At 38.7% G+C, this 15,474-nt stretch overlaps 2 protein-coding genes across 2 annotated transcripts; one reads left to right on the top strand and one right to left on the bottom strand.

The window, feature by feature from the left end:
• The first annotated feature begins 4,020 nt into the window (after positions 1-4,020).
• LOC110930378 (beta-carotene isomerase D27, chloroplastic) lies at positions 4,021-6,189 on the top strand. The gene is made up of 6 exons (XM_022173679.2): positions 4,021-4,558; positions 4,662-4,754; positions 4,861-4,922; positions 5,121-5,227; positions 5,736-5,831; positions 5,910-6,189. The coding sequence occupies exons 1-6, from the start codon at positions 4,163-4,165 to the stop codon at positions 5,957-5,959; spliced, it is 804 nt and encodes a 267-aa protein (XP_022029371.1). The 5' UTR covers positions 4,021-4,162; the 3' UTR covers positions 5,960-6,189.
• A 2,260-nt stretch (positions 6,190-8,449) lies between these two features.
• LOC110930379 (protein CANDIDATE G-PROTEIN COUPLED RECEPTOR 7) lies at positions 8,450-10,141 on the bottom strand. Its single transcript, XM_022173680.2, has one exon. The coding sequence runs from the start codon at positions 9,972-9,974 to the stop codon at positions 8,667-8,669; it is 1,308 nt and encodes a 435-aa protein (XP_022029372.1). The 5' UTR covers positions 9,975-10,141; the 3' UTR covers positions 8,450-8,666.
• Positions 10,142-15,474: the final 5,333 nt, after the last annotated feature.

Raw genomic sequence — 15,474 nt, 5'->3', positions numbered from 1 at the left:
CCATGGATTTTGTTACTGGCCTACCTAGATCCCAGCGCGGGAATGACACTATTTGGTTGATCGTTGATCGACTCACAAAGTCTGCCCACTTCTTGGCTATTAAAGAAACGGATAAGTTTTCTACCTTAGCAGACATTTACTTGAAAGAAGTTGTTTCGAGGCACGGAGTGCCAACCCCTATCATTTCGGATCGGGATGCATGATTCACGTCAGAACTATGGCAAGCGATGCACAAAGCGTTTGGCTCTCGTTTAGACATGAGCACAGCATATCATCCTCAGACGGATGGGCAGTCTGAGCGAACAATCCAACTCTTGAAGACATGCTTCGAGCATGTGTTATCGATTTCGGCAATGGCTGGGAAAAGCACCTCCCTTTGGTGGAGTTTTCTTACAATAATAGTTATCACACCAGCATACAAGCCGCTCCATTCGAGGCATTGTACGGACGTAAATGCCGGTCACCTCTCTGTTGGGCAGAGGTGGGGGATAGTCAGATTACGGGTCCAGAGATTGTAGTGGACGCCACAGAAAAGATTGCAAAAATAAGACAACGCATGGCGGCAGCACGCGACCGTCAGAAAGCCTACGCGGACAAGCGTAGCAAGCCTTTGGAATTTCAGGTCGGGGACCGGGTTTTATTAAAAGTCTCACCCTGGAAGGGTGTGGTTCGATTTGGTAAACGAGGCAAACTCAATCCACGGTATGTTGGACCGTTCGAAATCATTGAAAGAATAGGCCCAGTAGCCTACAGACTGAACCTACCAGCTGAACTCGGTGCAGTTCACAATGTATTTCACGTGTCGAATCTGAAGAAGTGCCTGTCAGATGAGACCCTCATAGTTCCTTTTAAGGAACTCACTATCGACGAGCGGTTGCAGTTCGTCGAGGAACCAGTTGAAATCACGGACCGGGATGTTAAGGTCCTCAAAAGCAAGAGAATCCCTCTTGTTCGAGTTCGTTGGAACTCCCGACGTGGCCCAGAGTACACCTGGGAACGCGAAGATCAAATGAAAGAAAAGTACCCCCAGTTATTCGAAACCAATGCATCCACTACTGAGGCTGAAGCTACTACTACTGAATTTCGGGACGAAATTCCAAATCAACGGGGGGATGATGTGACACCCCAGGAAAACCAGTGAACAATACAACTTATCTAGCTTCCTCAGTGAGTGCGTACCAAATTTCGGGACGAAATTTCTTTTAAGTTGGGGATAATGTGACAACTCGAAATTTCCAAGATTCTATTTCGTATTTATTGCGCGTTCATGTATTGATTAGTCGTGTATTTGCACAATTGATTGCCATGGGATTATATATGTTTTGATTATTGGATTGTGCATAGTTGTTTGTTATTTGTGAAATTAGTAAATATATGAACTTGGTGGTGAAACTAGGTAATGGTTATGAGATGGTGTGCATGTGTAAAATTTAATACTTAGGGGTGTAGATGGTAATTAGTGAAATCCTAGATACTTAACCCTAATCTCATTTCACTAATCACTTTCTCAAAAACCAAAGCACGTACATTCATTTTCTCTAGCAATCATCATCACCAAATCATTGGCAAGACATCACAAGATTTATTTATCTTCTCCTCTAGGATCAACACAAGGTAATTGTTAATGATTGTTTATTGACTGATGGATTGTTATCAATGTATGGTTCTTGTAATTCTTGAAAAACCCTAGTTATAATATGAGGGTTCTGTGTTTTTAATTGATGTTGATAATTGTGATTATGATGATGATTAGTGCATACTCGGTAGATTATTCTTGTGTCAATGGTTGTTGTTGATTGGCAATTGATGATTTGTTATGCTTCTGCCGTCAACACATATGAATTAGGGTTTTGAGATAGTTTGAACAATAGAAACGTAACTGCTTGAATCACAAGATCGTAGGATGGAAGTTGTTGCCTGAGTTTCTGTGCATAGTGAATGTCTGAGTTTAATGATTAACATACGTCTGGGTTTATAATGAAAACATCAAGTGCCCGAGTTTATTTATAAATCATGCATGTCTGAGTTTTTATGTTAATGTATGCTAGATCCGAGTTTGTTTGTGGTGTTATAGTCCGACCTTTAATAATTTAGAAGGTCCGAGTTTAATATGCTTATCCATGTCCGAATTTAATATGCTCACATATGTCCGAGATTATTGACCAACTTATGACTGAGTTTAATGGATTTCCTTATGACCGAGTTTAATAGATCACTTGTGGACCGAGTATAATGATGATGTGTTGTCCGAATGTTATAAGCTGACCTCTGTCCGAGTTTATTGAAGTTGTTTGGGCCGAGTTTATTGAATTCCCTTTGGACCGAGTATATTAAGTTAATGTGTCCGAGTTTATTGATTCTTATATGTCCGAGTATATTGATCAAACATGTGTCTGAGTTTATTGATTAACACATGACCGAGTTTGTATGCTTATTAACATGATCCGAGTTTATTAAAATCATGTAAGGCCCGAGTTTGAGAAACTCACTTGGTCCGAGTTTCTTGCATGGACTATGTCTGAGTTTGTTAGTTAAACCCTGGTCCGAGTTTCTCACCCCACACTCTAGTCCGACCTTGAAATAAGATGTGATCCGAGTTTAACTCATGAGTAGTCCGACTTTCTTTGTTGAGCCTTGCCTGAACGTGTTAACATTTGAGTTTTACCATCTGGGTACTGTGTGATACAATAACAGCATGTACTATGTTCTGTTCTGCATGATATGATACCTATGTTGCTGTAATTGTGGTATATTATTGTGTTTATGTGCAAACCATGTTAGTTGAGTATGTAATCGATTATCATACACAGTTGATGGAACACCAAGACTTGTAAACCCTAATTGATAATTTGATGCAAACACTTACATCGTATCATGTGCAACACATCCTAGGTCGTGTGTTACGGACTTAGAGATTTATAAACCCTAGAAGCAATAACATACCGAGCAAACAAAGGTGAGTTCACACAGCCAAGGCATGGGGTTCCCAGGGTGGGAATGGGATTTAGTTATTTACTGGTACTTATCTATACTGGAACGTAGTGATGTGATTTGATGAACTATTGTACATACGCAGCTGATAGAACTACGACTAGACTAGTAACACTTATTGAACTGATCTTCGCACACCTGCCAAGGGTTGGCCGCGATATTATGACTGACTTCGCACACCTGCCTTTGGAAGGCCGCGAACTGAATTTTCTAATCTTCGCACACCTGCCTGGTAGGCCGCGATACAGATAAACCTAGTCTAGAATACTCGGGATGAACTTCCCCTAATATCTTCGCATACCTGCCTGGGAGGCCGCGATGGAAACTGATACGATACATGACATAACGAACGAACATACTACTACTCACACTATACTATTACTGAACTGTTAACTGTGAACTCGCTCAACTAGTTGTTGATCCTCTGTTACATGCCTTGCAGGTCGTTAGATACTTATGGAGCTTGCACAGGGAGGAGCAGGTCGTTGTGGAGCATGGATTGTGTTTTAAAACTTATTGAACTTATGTTACACATTTGGGCTTTCGTACTTATGCTTCCGCTATACTCTGAAACTATGATTATGTTTTGAACACCTATCGTATTGAATGATTGGTCTACATTTATTACATTTGATATTAATTACATGTTCGATATGATTGGTGGCTTGATCCTGGTCAGTCACGCTCCCAAGCGGTGATACTCCGCAGGTGGATTTTGGGGGTGTGACAGTTGTGCTTGTACAATTTGAAGCTTGGGCCCGAGCTTACCCTAGCTTGGCCCATTAACCCTCATATTACATATTTATGGATGGTGTTGTGTCACATGTTGATTCATGCGTGGCCTATGTTTCAACCTCCCAATTACTACTTGTTTAGGTTCCTCCATTTGGTCCCCACCAGTTAGCCTTCACTTTACTCTTGTAAAATGTCACTTCAACCCTCATATGGACCACGAGTTTCTCCCTTGTAAAGGTAACCAACCAGGGGCACTTTTGTCATTCAAACTAGATAAAAAGATAATAGCTTAAACAAGATACGTGTGGCCAAAATTGACACAATCTTATTCTTGCATTTAGTCATCCTTGTTATGTTCCTATTTTATGAACATCATCAAATTGATGTGATTAAGGTTTCCTTGAACCCATAGATTAATTATCGAATTTTCGAACTCATGGTGGTTCTAAGCTACCAAGTTGTTCAATTTCCAAACACTAATATCCACCGATGTTCACCATTAAAGCGTCACATTCATTATCCTGGCGGCAGTTTCATCCGGTGTGGGATTGCTGAGCCGTCAGGACAACCCGCGCCAATGGGACAGAAGACAAAGTATAACGACGGGGTGTTCGAGAAGGTGTTTATGAGTTTATTTGCGCGAAAAATGGAAAAGTTTTCCGGGAAACCGGACAAAGAAACCGAGGGTAAGAAAAAAGGATTGTTTGACTATGACTATGAAAGTTTTGTCGATGTTTCGAGGCGAGTAATGCAAGGACGAAACCGGATACAACAGCAAGAAGTTGTTAGGGAGGTCCTTTTATCTATGCTTCCTCCTGGTGCCCCTGAACAGGTTTATACTTTGTAACTCTAGTTTTTTACTTTTTAACATTATACACGTGTCATGTCCTTGATGGCTTATGTAATCTACTGTTTTACTGCATGTTTTGTTGCAGTTTAGGAAACTGTTTCCACCTACAAAATGGGCAGCAGAGTTCAATGCAGCCTTAACAGTCCCATTTTTCCATTGGTTAGTTGGTCCATCTGAGGTAGTTAAAAATGTGTCATCCTAATTTAGCATATTTGTTTGGTATGTTCAACCATAAAAACCAACTTCTAACCGTTACTATACCTTTTCTCGGTCATGTTTTATAGGTTATCGAAGTAGAAGTAAATGGGGTAAAGCAAAGGAGCGGTGTTCATATCAAGAAATGCAGGTAAGTTGAGTCGATTCGTGTTACAAAACAGAAAAAAAAAAATTAAAAAAAAAAAAAAAGATAACTAGAAAGAAATGTGTCAAACGGGTCGAAAGTCATCCAAAGTTTTTTTTTTCTATTTAGAAGGTTCGGTTAGTATTGAAGTAATATAAATTTTGTAATCATATATAACAAACGTCTATTTTTTTTTGTGTATAGGTACTTGGAGAACAGCGGGTGCGTAGGAATGTGTGTGAATATGTGTAAAATTCCTACTCAAGACTTCTTCACCAACGAATTCGGTCTTCCCCTGACTATGATTCCAAGTATGTTTTCCTCTCTCAAATGCAAAATTATATGATACAAAAGCATAAACATTATTTGTAAATGTATTTTGAAAGAAAATCATGAAAATAATTGTTTTCTTCGGTGTCTTATACCTACGTAGCCATGCCTGTAACAAATCACTTATGAACCATGAGTGAGATACATGACTATATCTGCTTTTATTCGCGTATCAGACTTTTTCCTATTAGTAATTACTTAAACTAATGTGAAATGTGACACCATATCGATTATAGGTTCGCGTGTGTAATGTTATTTGTGTAAGTGTTATTATCCGTGTATAGAATGAAAATATTGATGCATAGGCTAGTAAAATTAGATAACTTGGTAAAAGTAGATATGTGACCAAAGATTCACATCTCATGGTTGTATGCGTAAACTTTTTCTCGAAACGACCATAGAGGTATACCTACTAGGATAAAGGCGACTACCATGACTTTCCCGTTTTTATTTGAAATTCATAACCACATTCTAAATATGTTTTTACAGATTTTGAAGATATGAGTTGTGAAATGGTGTACGGGCAACCTCCACCGCCTTTTGAAGAGGATCCGGTGGCCAAACAACCGTGTTTTGCTGATGTTTGTAAGTTGGTTACCATTGGTTGAAATCTACTGCAGTGGTTTTATTTGCTCTTATGTTTTTTTTTCTTTTTGTGTACAGGTTCTGTAGCAAATCCCAATGCCAGTATCTGCCCCAAACTACAAGTTTGATCATGTATATTGACACAAATTATACAGTTTCTTGATATTTGGGTATGGCTCCATTTTTGAATTGTAGCAACAATTCTTAAAGTGAAACTGAAATAATAAACAGATATATTACAGTAGATGTATAGTATATTTGTACACGCGGCAACCATTTCTACACCACTGTGAACATTTTATACCTGAATGTTGAACTTAGTTATGTGATAATAGTTAGTTATGTGAACATTTTTAAATGGTTCTTACAGTTTGTATACGAAATGTGGTTTGTATTTGATCCTACTCCAATAACTAAAAGCACATAATTTTATAGATTTGATTTTACTAGATAAAGTTTTAAGATCTCATAACTCAGGTTTGTTTGCTTGTTTGATTGTAAATGAATTTTTTTTCAGAAAACCCACCAAACACAATGCCTTAAGGCATTTGAAGATCTCAACAGTAAACAAGTCAAGAAGGTCATAAATCGCCATAGGTTGAATCATCGAACAAAAAGTTTTATGACTTTTATCTAGCCGATATAATATTGAACCCAGGGTAATACCCTTCCCTCTAATCAAAGCAACAGGCAACTAATAGCAAAAGAGTGTCGATGGCGAGACTTCAGCACAACCCGCGCATTTAACTATCTCTAAACAGGCGTTAGAGGTGTGGCTCAGGGTCGACGGTCGGCTGACCTTGACCCAACACACACTGCTCACCCTGTTCGGGTGTAGGTCGGGCGCGCGCGCGCGCGGGGGTGGGTTGGGGGGGGGGGGTGTCCAGGTCGGTAATGCAGGTTGATGTTGACGGTTCAGATCAGGGATATGGTCGACATTGATAGTTCAGATCGGCGGTCTGGGTCGGAGTCGGCGGTCCAGATCAGGTCATGATGGTTAGTGAGGTTAGGGTCAGGGTTGTATCAGGTCGGGTCACCGGCGTAACGGCGGCCGGGATGGGGGTTGGGGTGATAAATTCCAATTCCTATTTACAACAACCGTACCCGGTATAATCCCACCTATAACCAAGCTAGTAGGGTCTGGGGAGAGTGAGATGCAGGCAAGTCTTACCTCTATCCCAAAGGATAGAGAGATTGTTTCCAGTAAGACCCCAACTCCTAAAAAATACACAGACATAAAGTCAAATAAACATACAAAAGCACAAAACGCAAGTGAGAACACACATGAGCTATCAATATAAGATGAAAAGCTAAGCCCCTAAGTCGAGGATCTAATATAAAACCGAACTATCCTCCTAAATGTCGTTAACTTTACTCCTACGTCTCCAAGAACTCCTATCCTCGACCATGTCCTCAGAAAGGTGCAAGTCTAACAAATCTCGCCTAATCCTCTCATCCCAAGTCAGTTTTGGCCTACCTATATTCCAATTCCGATATGATTGTTTAAATTCTTTTATGAATTCAAAATTCTTTAAAGTCAATTACTTTGAGAATGTTTTAGAACTTAAATCTAATTTCTTTAAATTCGAATCCTTTAACAAATTCTAATTAACTCAAAAATATATCACAAAACAAACACATAGGGCTACAAACGAACCAAACGTACGTCGAACAGTTCGTGAACAGTTCGGCGGGAAGTTCGTTTATGTTCGTTCGCTTATTAAACAAATGAACACGAACAAAAAAATTCGTTCCTTCAATTAATTGAACGAACATGAACAAAGGCCGTGTTCGTTCATTTATGTTCATGAACGTTCGGTAACGTGTTCGTTAGTGTTCAATAATTCATTAGTGTTTTTAGTTTTATATTTTATTTAAATGCTTAAAAATTCCAATAAATAAAAGGTTTAATAAGTGTCGCCTTATTATATATTATGTTCACGAACGCTTGTTTGTGTTAGGGGTTGTTTGGCTAAGCTTTTCAAAATGACTTATTTGCTTATTTGCTTTTCAGAAGGCAAATAAGCAAATAAGTCATTTTGAAAAGCTTAGCCAAACAGCCCCTTAATCAACGTTCGTTTTTGTTCATTGCCTAAAATTAACAAACGAACACAAACAAGTTCATTTCCTTAACAAACGAACACAAACATAAAATCTCGTTCGGCAAGCGTTCATGAACACATAATATATTTCTTAACAAACAAATACGAACAAGGCCTTATTCATGTTCGTTCGTTCGGTTCGTTTGCAGCTGAAGGGGGCAAATTCTAATTTCTACAAATTAAAGCTTTCAATAAAGTTTGGATGGGATAACAACCAACGTTTGGTGAAAAATAAAATTTGGTAAGTGAGCTCTCAATCTCAAACTCAAAAGTTTGTGTTACTTTTCAGATATATAACATCATATCTGCAATCCAACATGTTTTTTTACATGCTGAATATAAACTAAACTGGATACATGTTTTAGTAATCTATAAATTGGTAGCATCACACAACACATTTTATAAAGAACATAATATATATGTATATATCGTTTTTTAACAGCACTTTAGACTTTAGCTGGATTAAGAACATCATACCAACAATATTTGCAAACACAAGTTCAAAAAACCAACATATGCTTCAAGAAATGAACACTTGTATTATGAATAGAACAAACAACATGAAGAACACTACTACTTACAAAACCGTATCATTGTTCCAGATACCCAATACACAAGAATAGTATAGAAATGGATAATAATATGAATTTAACAATCAATTAAACTTTTCATTTGTATGACTCCTATTTCAAAACCAAACAGACCTGAAAGCCGAAACAACGACCAAGATACATCACAGCTCAAATTCATCTTCAAGCTTCAACTGCTCAGACGCCGCTTCTTCTTCATCATCATCCACCGCAAAATACGGATTATGCGCCTCAGGCTTAAAATTATACCCAGTAAACACATAAAACGCAAGCGTCGCCAACTCAGCAGCCACCACACTAGTCCAAAGATACTTATACGACGTAATCGTCTCCAACGCGTAAACCACAACCCTAGTAAAATAAATATAACATATCACCACAACATAATACTGCCTAAACAACGTCAACTTCATCAAATTAACCGCAGCCTTCCCATCCGTCCTCGCAGCCTCTCTCAAATTCTTAATCGACCACACGATCGGAAACAAAATCGCGCAACAACAAATCACATCCACCAACAAAAACACCTGCTTCCACGTCACCCAATCCTGCGCGTACGGCCCAGACTCGTCTATAACAACCTGCGCGATATTCGCCACCACTTGCAACGGGATCACAATCATCAAAACCTTCTTTTCCTTATCTTGCAAATACGGTTTCAAAAACGACCAACCCGTCCCAATCAACACGATTAACGTAAACAATGTGATCCCTTTTAGAAAACTAAATATGTAAAACAAAACATCCCACCCGTGCGCGCTACCCGTTCGCTTAATATACGACTTATCCTCGGCTTCACATAACAAATTCAAAGCCTTTAAGACCACAACAGCAAGCATGAATATATGAATTCCAAAGACAGTTAACCGTTTTTTGTACAACACAGATATCCAAATTGCAGCCAAAGTGAAGTAAACCAAAGAGAATAGGAAATAAACCCGGGGTAAAACGGTAATTCCAGCGGATAAATAATCGCGAGATCTGGAGCGTCCGTCTAGATTATACATAGCGGATCGTACGTCCATGGTAACCTTAATCTGAGGAAGGCAATTAGCGAAGACGAGAGTGTACTGGTCGGCATCTTGTTGGAGGTAAAACTGGTTGAGAGATTTGGAAGTGAGGGAATCTGAAGTGAAGGTGTAGACGTGTTTGATGACGTCGGATTGGAGGGCGCAGGTGACGTCACCGTCTTCGATCTGTTGGAGAACGTGGAGCCATGAGTCGCGAGTGCAGAGGAAGAAGCCGAGATTGGTGGGGTCAGGGGGTGGTGAGGAGAATGAGAGGTTGGTGACGTTGAGTTCGAGTCGGCCGGTGTGGGTGAAGCCGAATTCGTCTAAGGGGATGATGGGGCGGGGGTCGGATCGGAGGGAGGTGTAGCGGATTTCGGCGGTGGTGGTGGTGAGGAAGAGGAAGAGGAGGAGGGGAACGACGGTGGTGGTGGGGGAAACCATTGGTTGAAGAAGGATTAGATCTGTGACAGTTTTGGGATTTTGGTTTGGTTGAAGGTGTGAAGGAAGGAAGGAATCAAGGGTGGGGTAATAATGAATTGATAAAATATTTGGTTTTTGGATCTGAGAGCGAACGTCGGTGGAGGGTGTAGAGAGGACGTCATGCAATGCGCGTGCGGATTATGTTAGGTGTTTAATTAGAAATTTATTAATAACTAAGAGTATTTCTCTGCGCGTTGTAGCGGTATGTACACGAACATTTGATGGGTATTGGTTCGATTCGTTAAAGTACTTGTATGATGCGTGCTTTACATCGACCAAAAACAATAAAAACAAACACCAGTACCGACACCAATGATCAAACGATATCGATTGGTTCAAATCATGATGCTACTATTACTGATATTCATTTATTGGTGCAAAAAGAGTTGTATAAATGAAATATTATCGAAATCGAAAACTATAAAATGAATCCTGGCATCATCGTACCGGTACCGATGTTGTTCGGTACAATACGAAAGCAATATTATATTATTGTAATTACGTTATTACTTTGATGAATTGAATGTTTTATTCTTGTCTGATAACATTGAGTAATATCAAACGATATCTATAATGACATGATAACATTGAGTATTACCTTTATCACATGTCATATAATGAAACAAAAAAAATTATGAACTTTATATTGTGAAATGAAATGAAATTAATATCAATTATAAAATAAAATTACTGTTTATGAGTAGTTTGAATTAATATATACTAGTTTATTTCTCCCGCGCTTCTTGGTAGGATCTTGATCGGTACCGATTTGGTTTATTTCGTACTGACACAATACATGCATTCGGTATGGCAATCAACATCTTCTCTAACCATAAAACGAACATGGTGCCAATACTGATGTTGTTGGGTCCGACTCAGTATGGTACAATACAGTTAATAGTGATACTGTCAGTTTATTGAAACTAAAAGCAAAAATATAAATACCGGTACCAAATAGCGATGTTGTTCGTTCAGTTTTACGTTCGGTACAGTAGTGACACAGTGTCTACGTTCAATAAGATTTACTTAAAACCATAAATATGAATACCAACACTTATGTTGTTTAGCCGTTTTCTTTTCGGTATGGTGGCAGCACTGTCACAGCCTCCGATCCCTATATCCCGGGAACGGGCGGCCGTGAGCCAGTTTCGGTGGTATCACATTTATTTATTCAATTTGGCAGCGGAAATTTTCATCAGGACCGTAGTTAGGAAATATTTTAATCAGAGTAAACCACCATGTTTTATAACATTAAACATATGGGTAAAACCCAAGTTTTCAATACACACGTTTCATAGGAATACATCCTATTTATTTGAATAAAAACATCCATTTTATTATTAGGTAACTTTATTGCCACTTTTCCAAGCCTTCAGTGCTGTCCAGCTGGCTTCTATTTGGCTTTCACATATTGTTACCTGAAACGCGTTTTAAAAACATTTTGTCAGTGGGAAATACTGGTGAGTGAATCCCAGTTTAATCAAGTTTAAATAAAAATTCACAGTGAACAGTATTGAGGGCGCATCCGCAATTACATTTGTTTCCAAGTTATATCAATTACCACCACACGGTACTGTCGTTCCGACTTATGGTCATGTTACTCCTTTACCAGGTGGTAACAAATTTTGTATACAAAACCCCAAATTTACCGACTGTAATTGTATTCTTACAAATACTCAATAACTGTTATTCGCATGGAAAGAAATTTAAGGTTTTGTAAAAACAGTTAACAAAAAGTGGATCAACTCACATTGCTGTCTTAGGTGATTCTTTAGGGTTTCCTGGTGAATATCTATAATTTACACAAATGCACGTGTGTTAGTATAATAACTCATTTTAACATTAGTAATACCCTCCCCGGGACGGCATTCCAACGACTACGTCGGGCAGAACCACGACAGCCGTTACGGAACCCTAGATCAATCGGGCAGCGTATCTAATACGTCTCCAGGGGTTATAATACTTACATCGTAGCAGAACCTCGCTATTTTAGGGGGTGTTGGACTCGGGTATAATGCCCACTATTTAAAAGCTAGAGAGAAAGAAAGAAATTTGAGCGAAACTGACTGAAGGTCGTTGCCCTCTATTTATAGTTGTGAAATCGCGTCCCCACGCGGCCCGCGTGGAGTTTGGCCAGGCCTTACGCGGCCCGCGTTGACCCAAAGTCAACGTATAGCTTGTTCCGGTCATCATCTAGGGTTGACACGAGTTGGACACGTGGCCGCACCGGGTCACGCCACAATTCCGGACACTCGCGGCCCGCATGGACTTAACCCACCATGTACGCGGCCCGCATCAACTTGTGTTTTAGGAAAAGTCTGGTTAAACACTCTCGCGGCCCGCGTTAACTTGAGGTGAGGCCCTACACGGCCCGCCTCAACTTAAAGATTATTGTTTTTATTTGTTTTATATAATATAATCTATTTTGGGGCTCGGTTTTCACATACGGGGTACATATAAAGACACATAGATACATTTAAAGTTATATTAGGGTATCGGAATTATTATGAGGATGTCGGTTTTACCGAGGGTTGTTATATCCTCCCCACCTTGTTTTAGAGCTCGTCCTCGAGATCTACTGAAACAAGTGTGGATATTTCTTTTGCATTTCGGATTCAAGCTCCCACGTGTACTCAGGTCCTCTTTTGGAATTCCATTTCACTTTGACCAGAACTAGTCTTTTATGTTTGAGATTCTTAATTTTCCTATCTTCAATTTGCAGAGGCTTCTCCACAAACTTGAGTTGTTCATTAATCTCTATATCCTTAAGAGGTACTACGAGTGATTCATCAGCTAAACACTTTTTAAGATTGGATACATGAAATACATCATGTATTCCTGCCATTTCCTCTGGCAGTCGTAGCTGATAAGCTACAGGTCCTATTTTTTGGATAATTTCAAAAGGTCCAATATACCTGGGACTAAGCTTTCCTCTTTTGATGAATCTTACCACTCCTTTCCAGGGAGAGACTTTCAATAACACTTTATCTCCCACTTGAAATTCTAATGGTTTGCGTCTGTTATCAGCATAGTTCTTTTGGCGATCACGTGCTGTTTTCAGTCGTTCCTTGACTTGAATAATTTTATCAGTTGTTTCTTGTACTATCTCAGGTCCAGATAATTGTTTTTCCCCAATTTCTGCCCAACAGACTGGGGTTCTACACTTTCGTCCATAAAGTGCTTCGAATGGTGCAGCATTGATACTTGTGTGATAACTGTTATTATAAGAAAATTCTATTAAAGGTAAGTGTTCGTCCCAATTACCTCCAAAATCAATTACACAAGCTCTAAGCATGTCCTCCATTGTCTGAATTGTCCTTTCGCTTTGTCCGTCCGTTTGAGGATGATAAGCTGTGCTTAGATTTAACCTGGTTCCCATTGCTTTTTGGAAACTTGACCAAAAATGAGAGGTAAAACGGCTATCCCTATCAGAAACAATTGATAAAGGAATGCCATGTAATGAAACAATTTCATTTACATATAATTTGGCTAACTGTTCCATACTAAAGGTTTCCTTCATTGGTAAGAAATGAGCTGACTTGGTTAATCTATCCACAATCACCTAGATTGTATCATTACCTTTTCTTGTTTTAGGCAATTTGGTAACAAAATCCATTGTTATCAATTCCCATTTCCAAACTGGTATTTCTAATTGTTGTAACAAACCTGAGGGTTTCTGATGTTCAGCTTTAACTTGTGAGCAAGTTAAACATTTAGAAACATAAGCTGCTACATCCTTTTTCATTCCTATCCACCAGAAATTTTTACTTAAATCCTGGTACATTTTATCATTTCCTGGATGCATCGTATATTTAGACTTATGAGCTTCTTCTAATATACGGTGACGTAAATTTCCTAATTTAGGTATCCACATTCTCTTTTGATGGAACCTCCAAATTCCATCTGTTCCTTGTTCTAATTCTTTAATCATTCCTTTTAATTTTTCAGTATCCTCCTTGATTACTGATTCTTGTGCTTTTCTAATTTGATTGTTTAAATCTACTTGTAGATTTAATTTAAGAGAACGTACCCTTTTTGGCTTTTCGTGATATTTTCGACTTAAAGCATCAGCCACCACATTTGCTTTTCCTGCATGATACTGGATATCACAATCATAATCACTAAGTAATTCCATCCAGCGTCTTTGTCTCATATTCAGCTCTTTTTGCCCGAAAACATATCTTAAACTTTTATGATCAGTGAATATGGTAAACTTACTACCATAAAGATAATGTCTCCAAATCTTAAGGGCAAAAATTATAGCTCCTAATTCCAAATCATGGGTCGAATAATTTCCTTCATGACTCTTAAGCTGTCTGGATGCATAAGCTATAACCTTTTGACGTTGCATTAATACGCATCCATAACCTAATTTTGAAGCATCACAAAAGACTACAAAGTCTTCAGTTCCTTCTGGTAATGCTAATATCGGTGCATGGGTTAATCTTTGCTTAAGGATTCTAAAGGCTTCTTCTTGTTTTGGTCCCCATTCAAACTTAACAGATTTACAGGTTAACTTAGTTAAAGGAATGGCTATTCTAGAAAAATCTCGAATAAATCTTCTATAATAACCGGCCAATCCTAAGAAACTTCTAACTTCAGTTGGTGACTCTGGGGTTTTCCATTTGGTAATTGCCTCGATTTTTGTTGGATCTACATGAATTCCTTCATGATTAACCAAATGTCCGAGAAATTGTACTTGTTCTAACCAAAATTCACACTTTGAAAACTTAGCATAAAGCTTCTCTTTTCTTAATAAACTTAAAAGTAAGTGCAAGTGCTTTGCATGCTCATTTTTACTTTTAGAGTAAATTAGAATATCATCTATGAAGACAATTATGAATTTATCCAAATATGGCTTACATATTCGGTTCATCATGTCCATAAATGCGGCTAGGGCATTGGTTAAACCAAATGGCATGACAGTAAATTCATAATGACCATACCTTGTTCTAAATGCGGTTTTAGGAATATCCTCTTCCTGTACCTTTAATTGATGATATCCTGATCTTAAATCGTTTTTAGAGAAAAATCGAGCTCCTTGAAGTTGATCAAACAAATCATCGATCCTCGGTAATGGGTACCGATTCTTAATCGTGACTTTGTTCAATTCCCGGTAGTCAATGCACATACGCATTGATCCGTCCTTCTTTTTAACAAATAAAATCGGCGCTCCCCATGGCGATGCACTTGGCTGTATAAATCCCTTCTCTAACAACTCGTCTAGTTGTTTCTTCAGTTCTTGCATTTCTGCGGGTGCCAAACGATAAGGTGCTTTGGCAATCGGTGCTGTTCCTGGTAACAGATGAATTCTGAATTCAACTTCCCTGTCTGGCGGTAGTCCTGGCAATTCTTCTGGAAAGACATCTGAAAATTGGGATACTACTGGGATATCTTTTAACTCTTTTCCTTTAGTGTTAGTGATTATAGAAATCAAATACACTATAGATCCTTTCCTTAT

Source organism: Helianthus annuus, chromosome 3, assembly GCF_002127325.2.
Source record: "Helianthus annuus cultivar XRQ/B chromosome 3, HanXRQr2.0-SUNRISE, whole genome shotgun sequence".
Lineage (NCBI taxonomy): Eukaryota > Viridiplantae > Streptophyta > Magnoliopsida > Asterales > Asteraceae > Helianthus > Helianthus annuus.
Note: the sequence above shows the minus strand (reverse complement) of the source record. Positions and strands in the feature narration are given on the sequence as shown.

Excerpts from the sequence above, each read along its gene's own strand:
- LOC110930378 (XM_022173679.2), top strand. The coding sequence starts at position 4,163 with ATGGTGGTTCTAAGCTACCAAGTTGTTCAATTTCCAAACACTAATATC. Across the intron at positions 4,923-5,120 it reads GTTCATATCAAGAAATGCAG|GTACTTGGAGAACAGCGGGT; the intron begins GTAAGTTGAGTC and ends TTTTGTGTATAG. Across the intron at positions 5,832-5,909 it reads ACCGTGTTTTGCTGATGTTT|GTTCTGTAGCAAATCCCAAT; the intron begins GTAAGTTGGTTA and ends TTTTGTGTACAG.
- LOC110930379 (XM_022173680.2), bottom strand. The coding sequence starts at position 9,974 with ATGGTTTCCCCCACCACCACCGTCGTTCCCCTCCTCCTCTTCCTCTTC.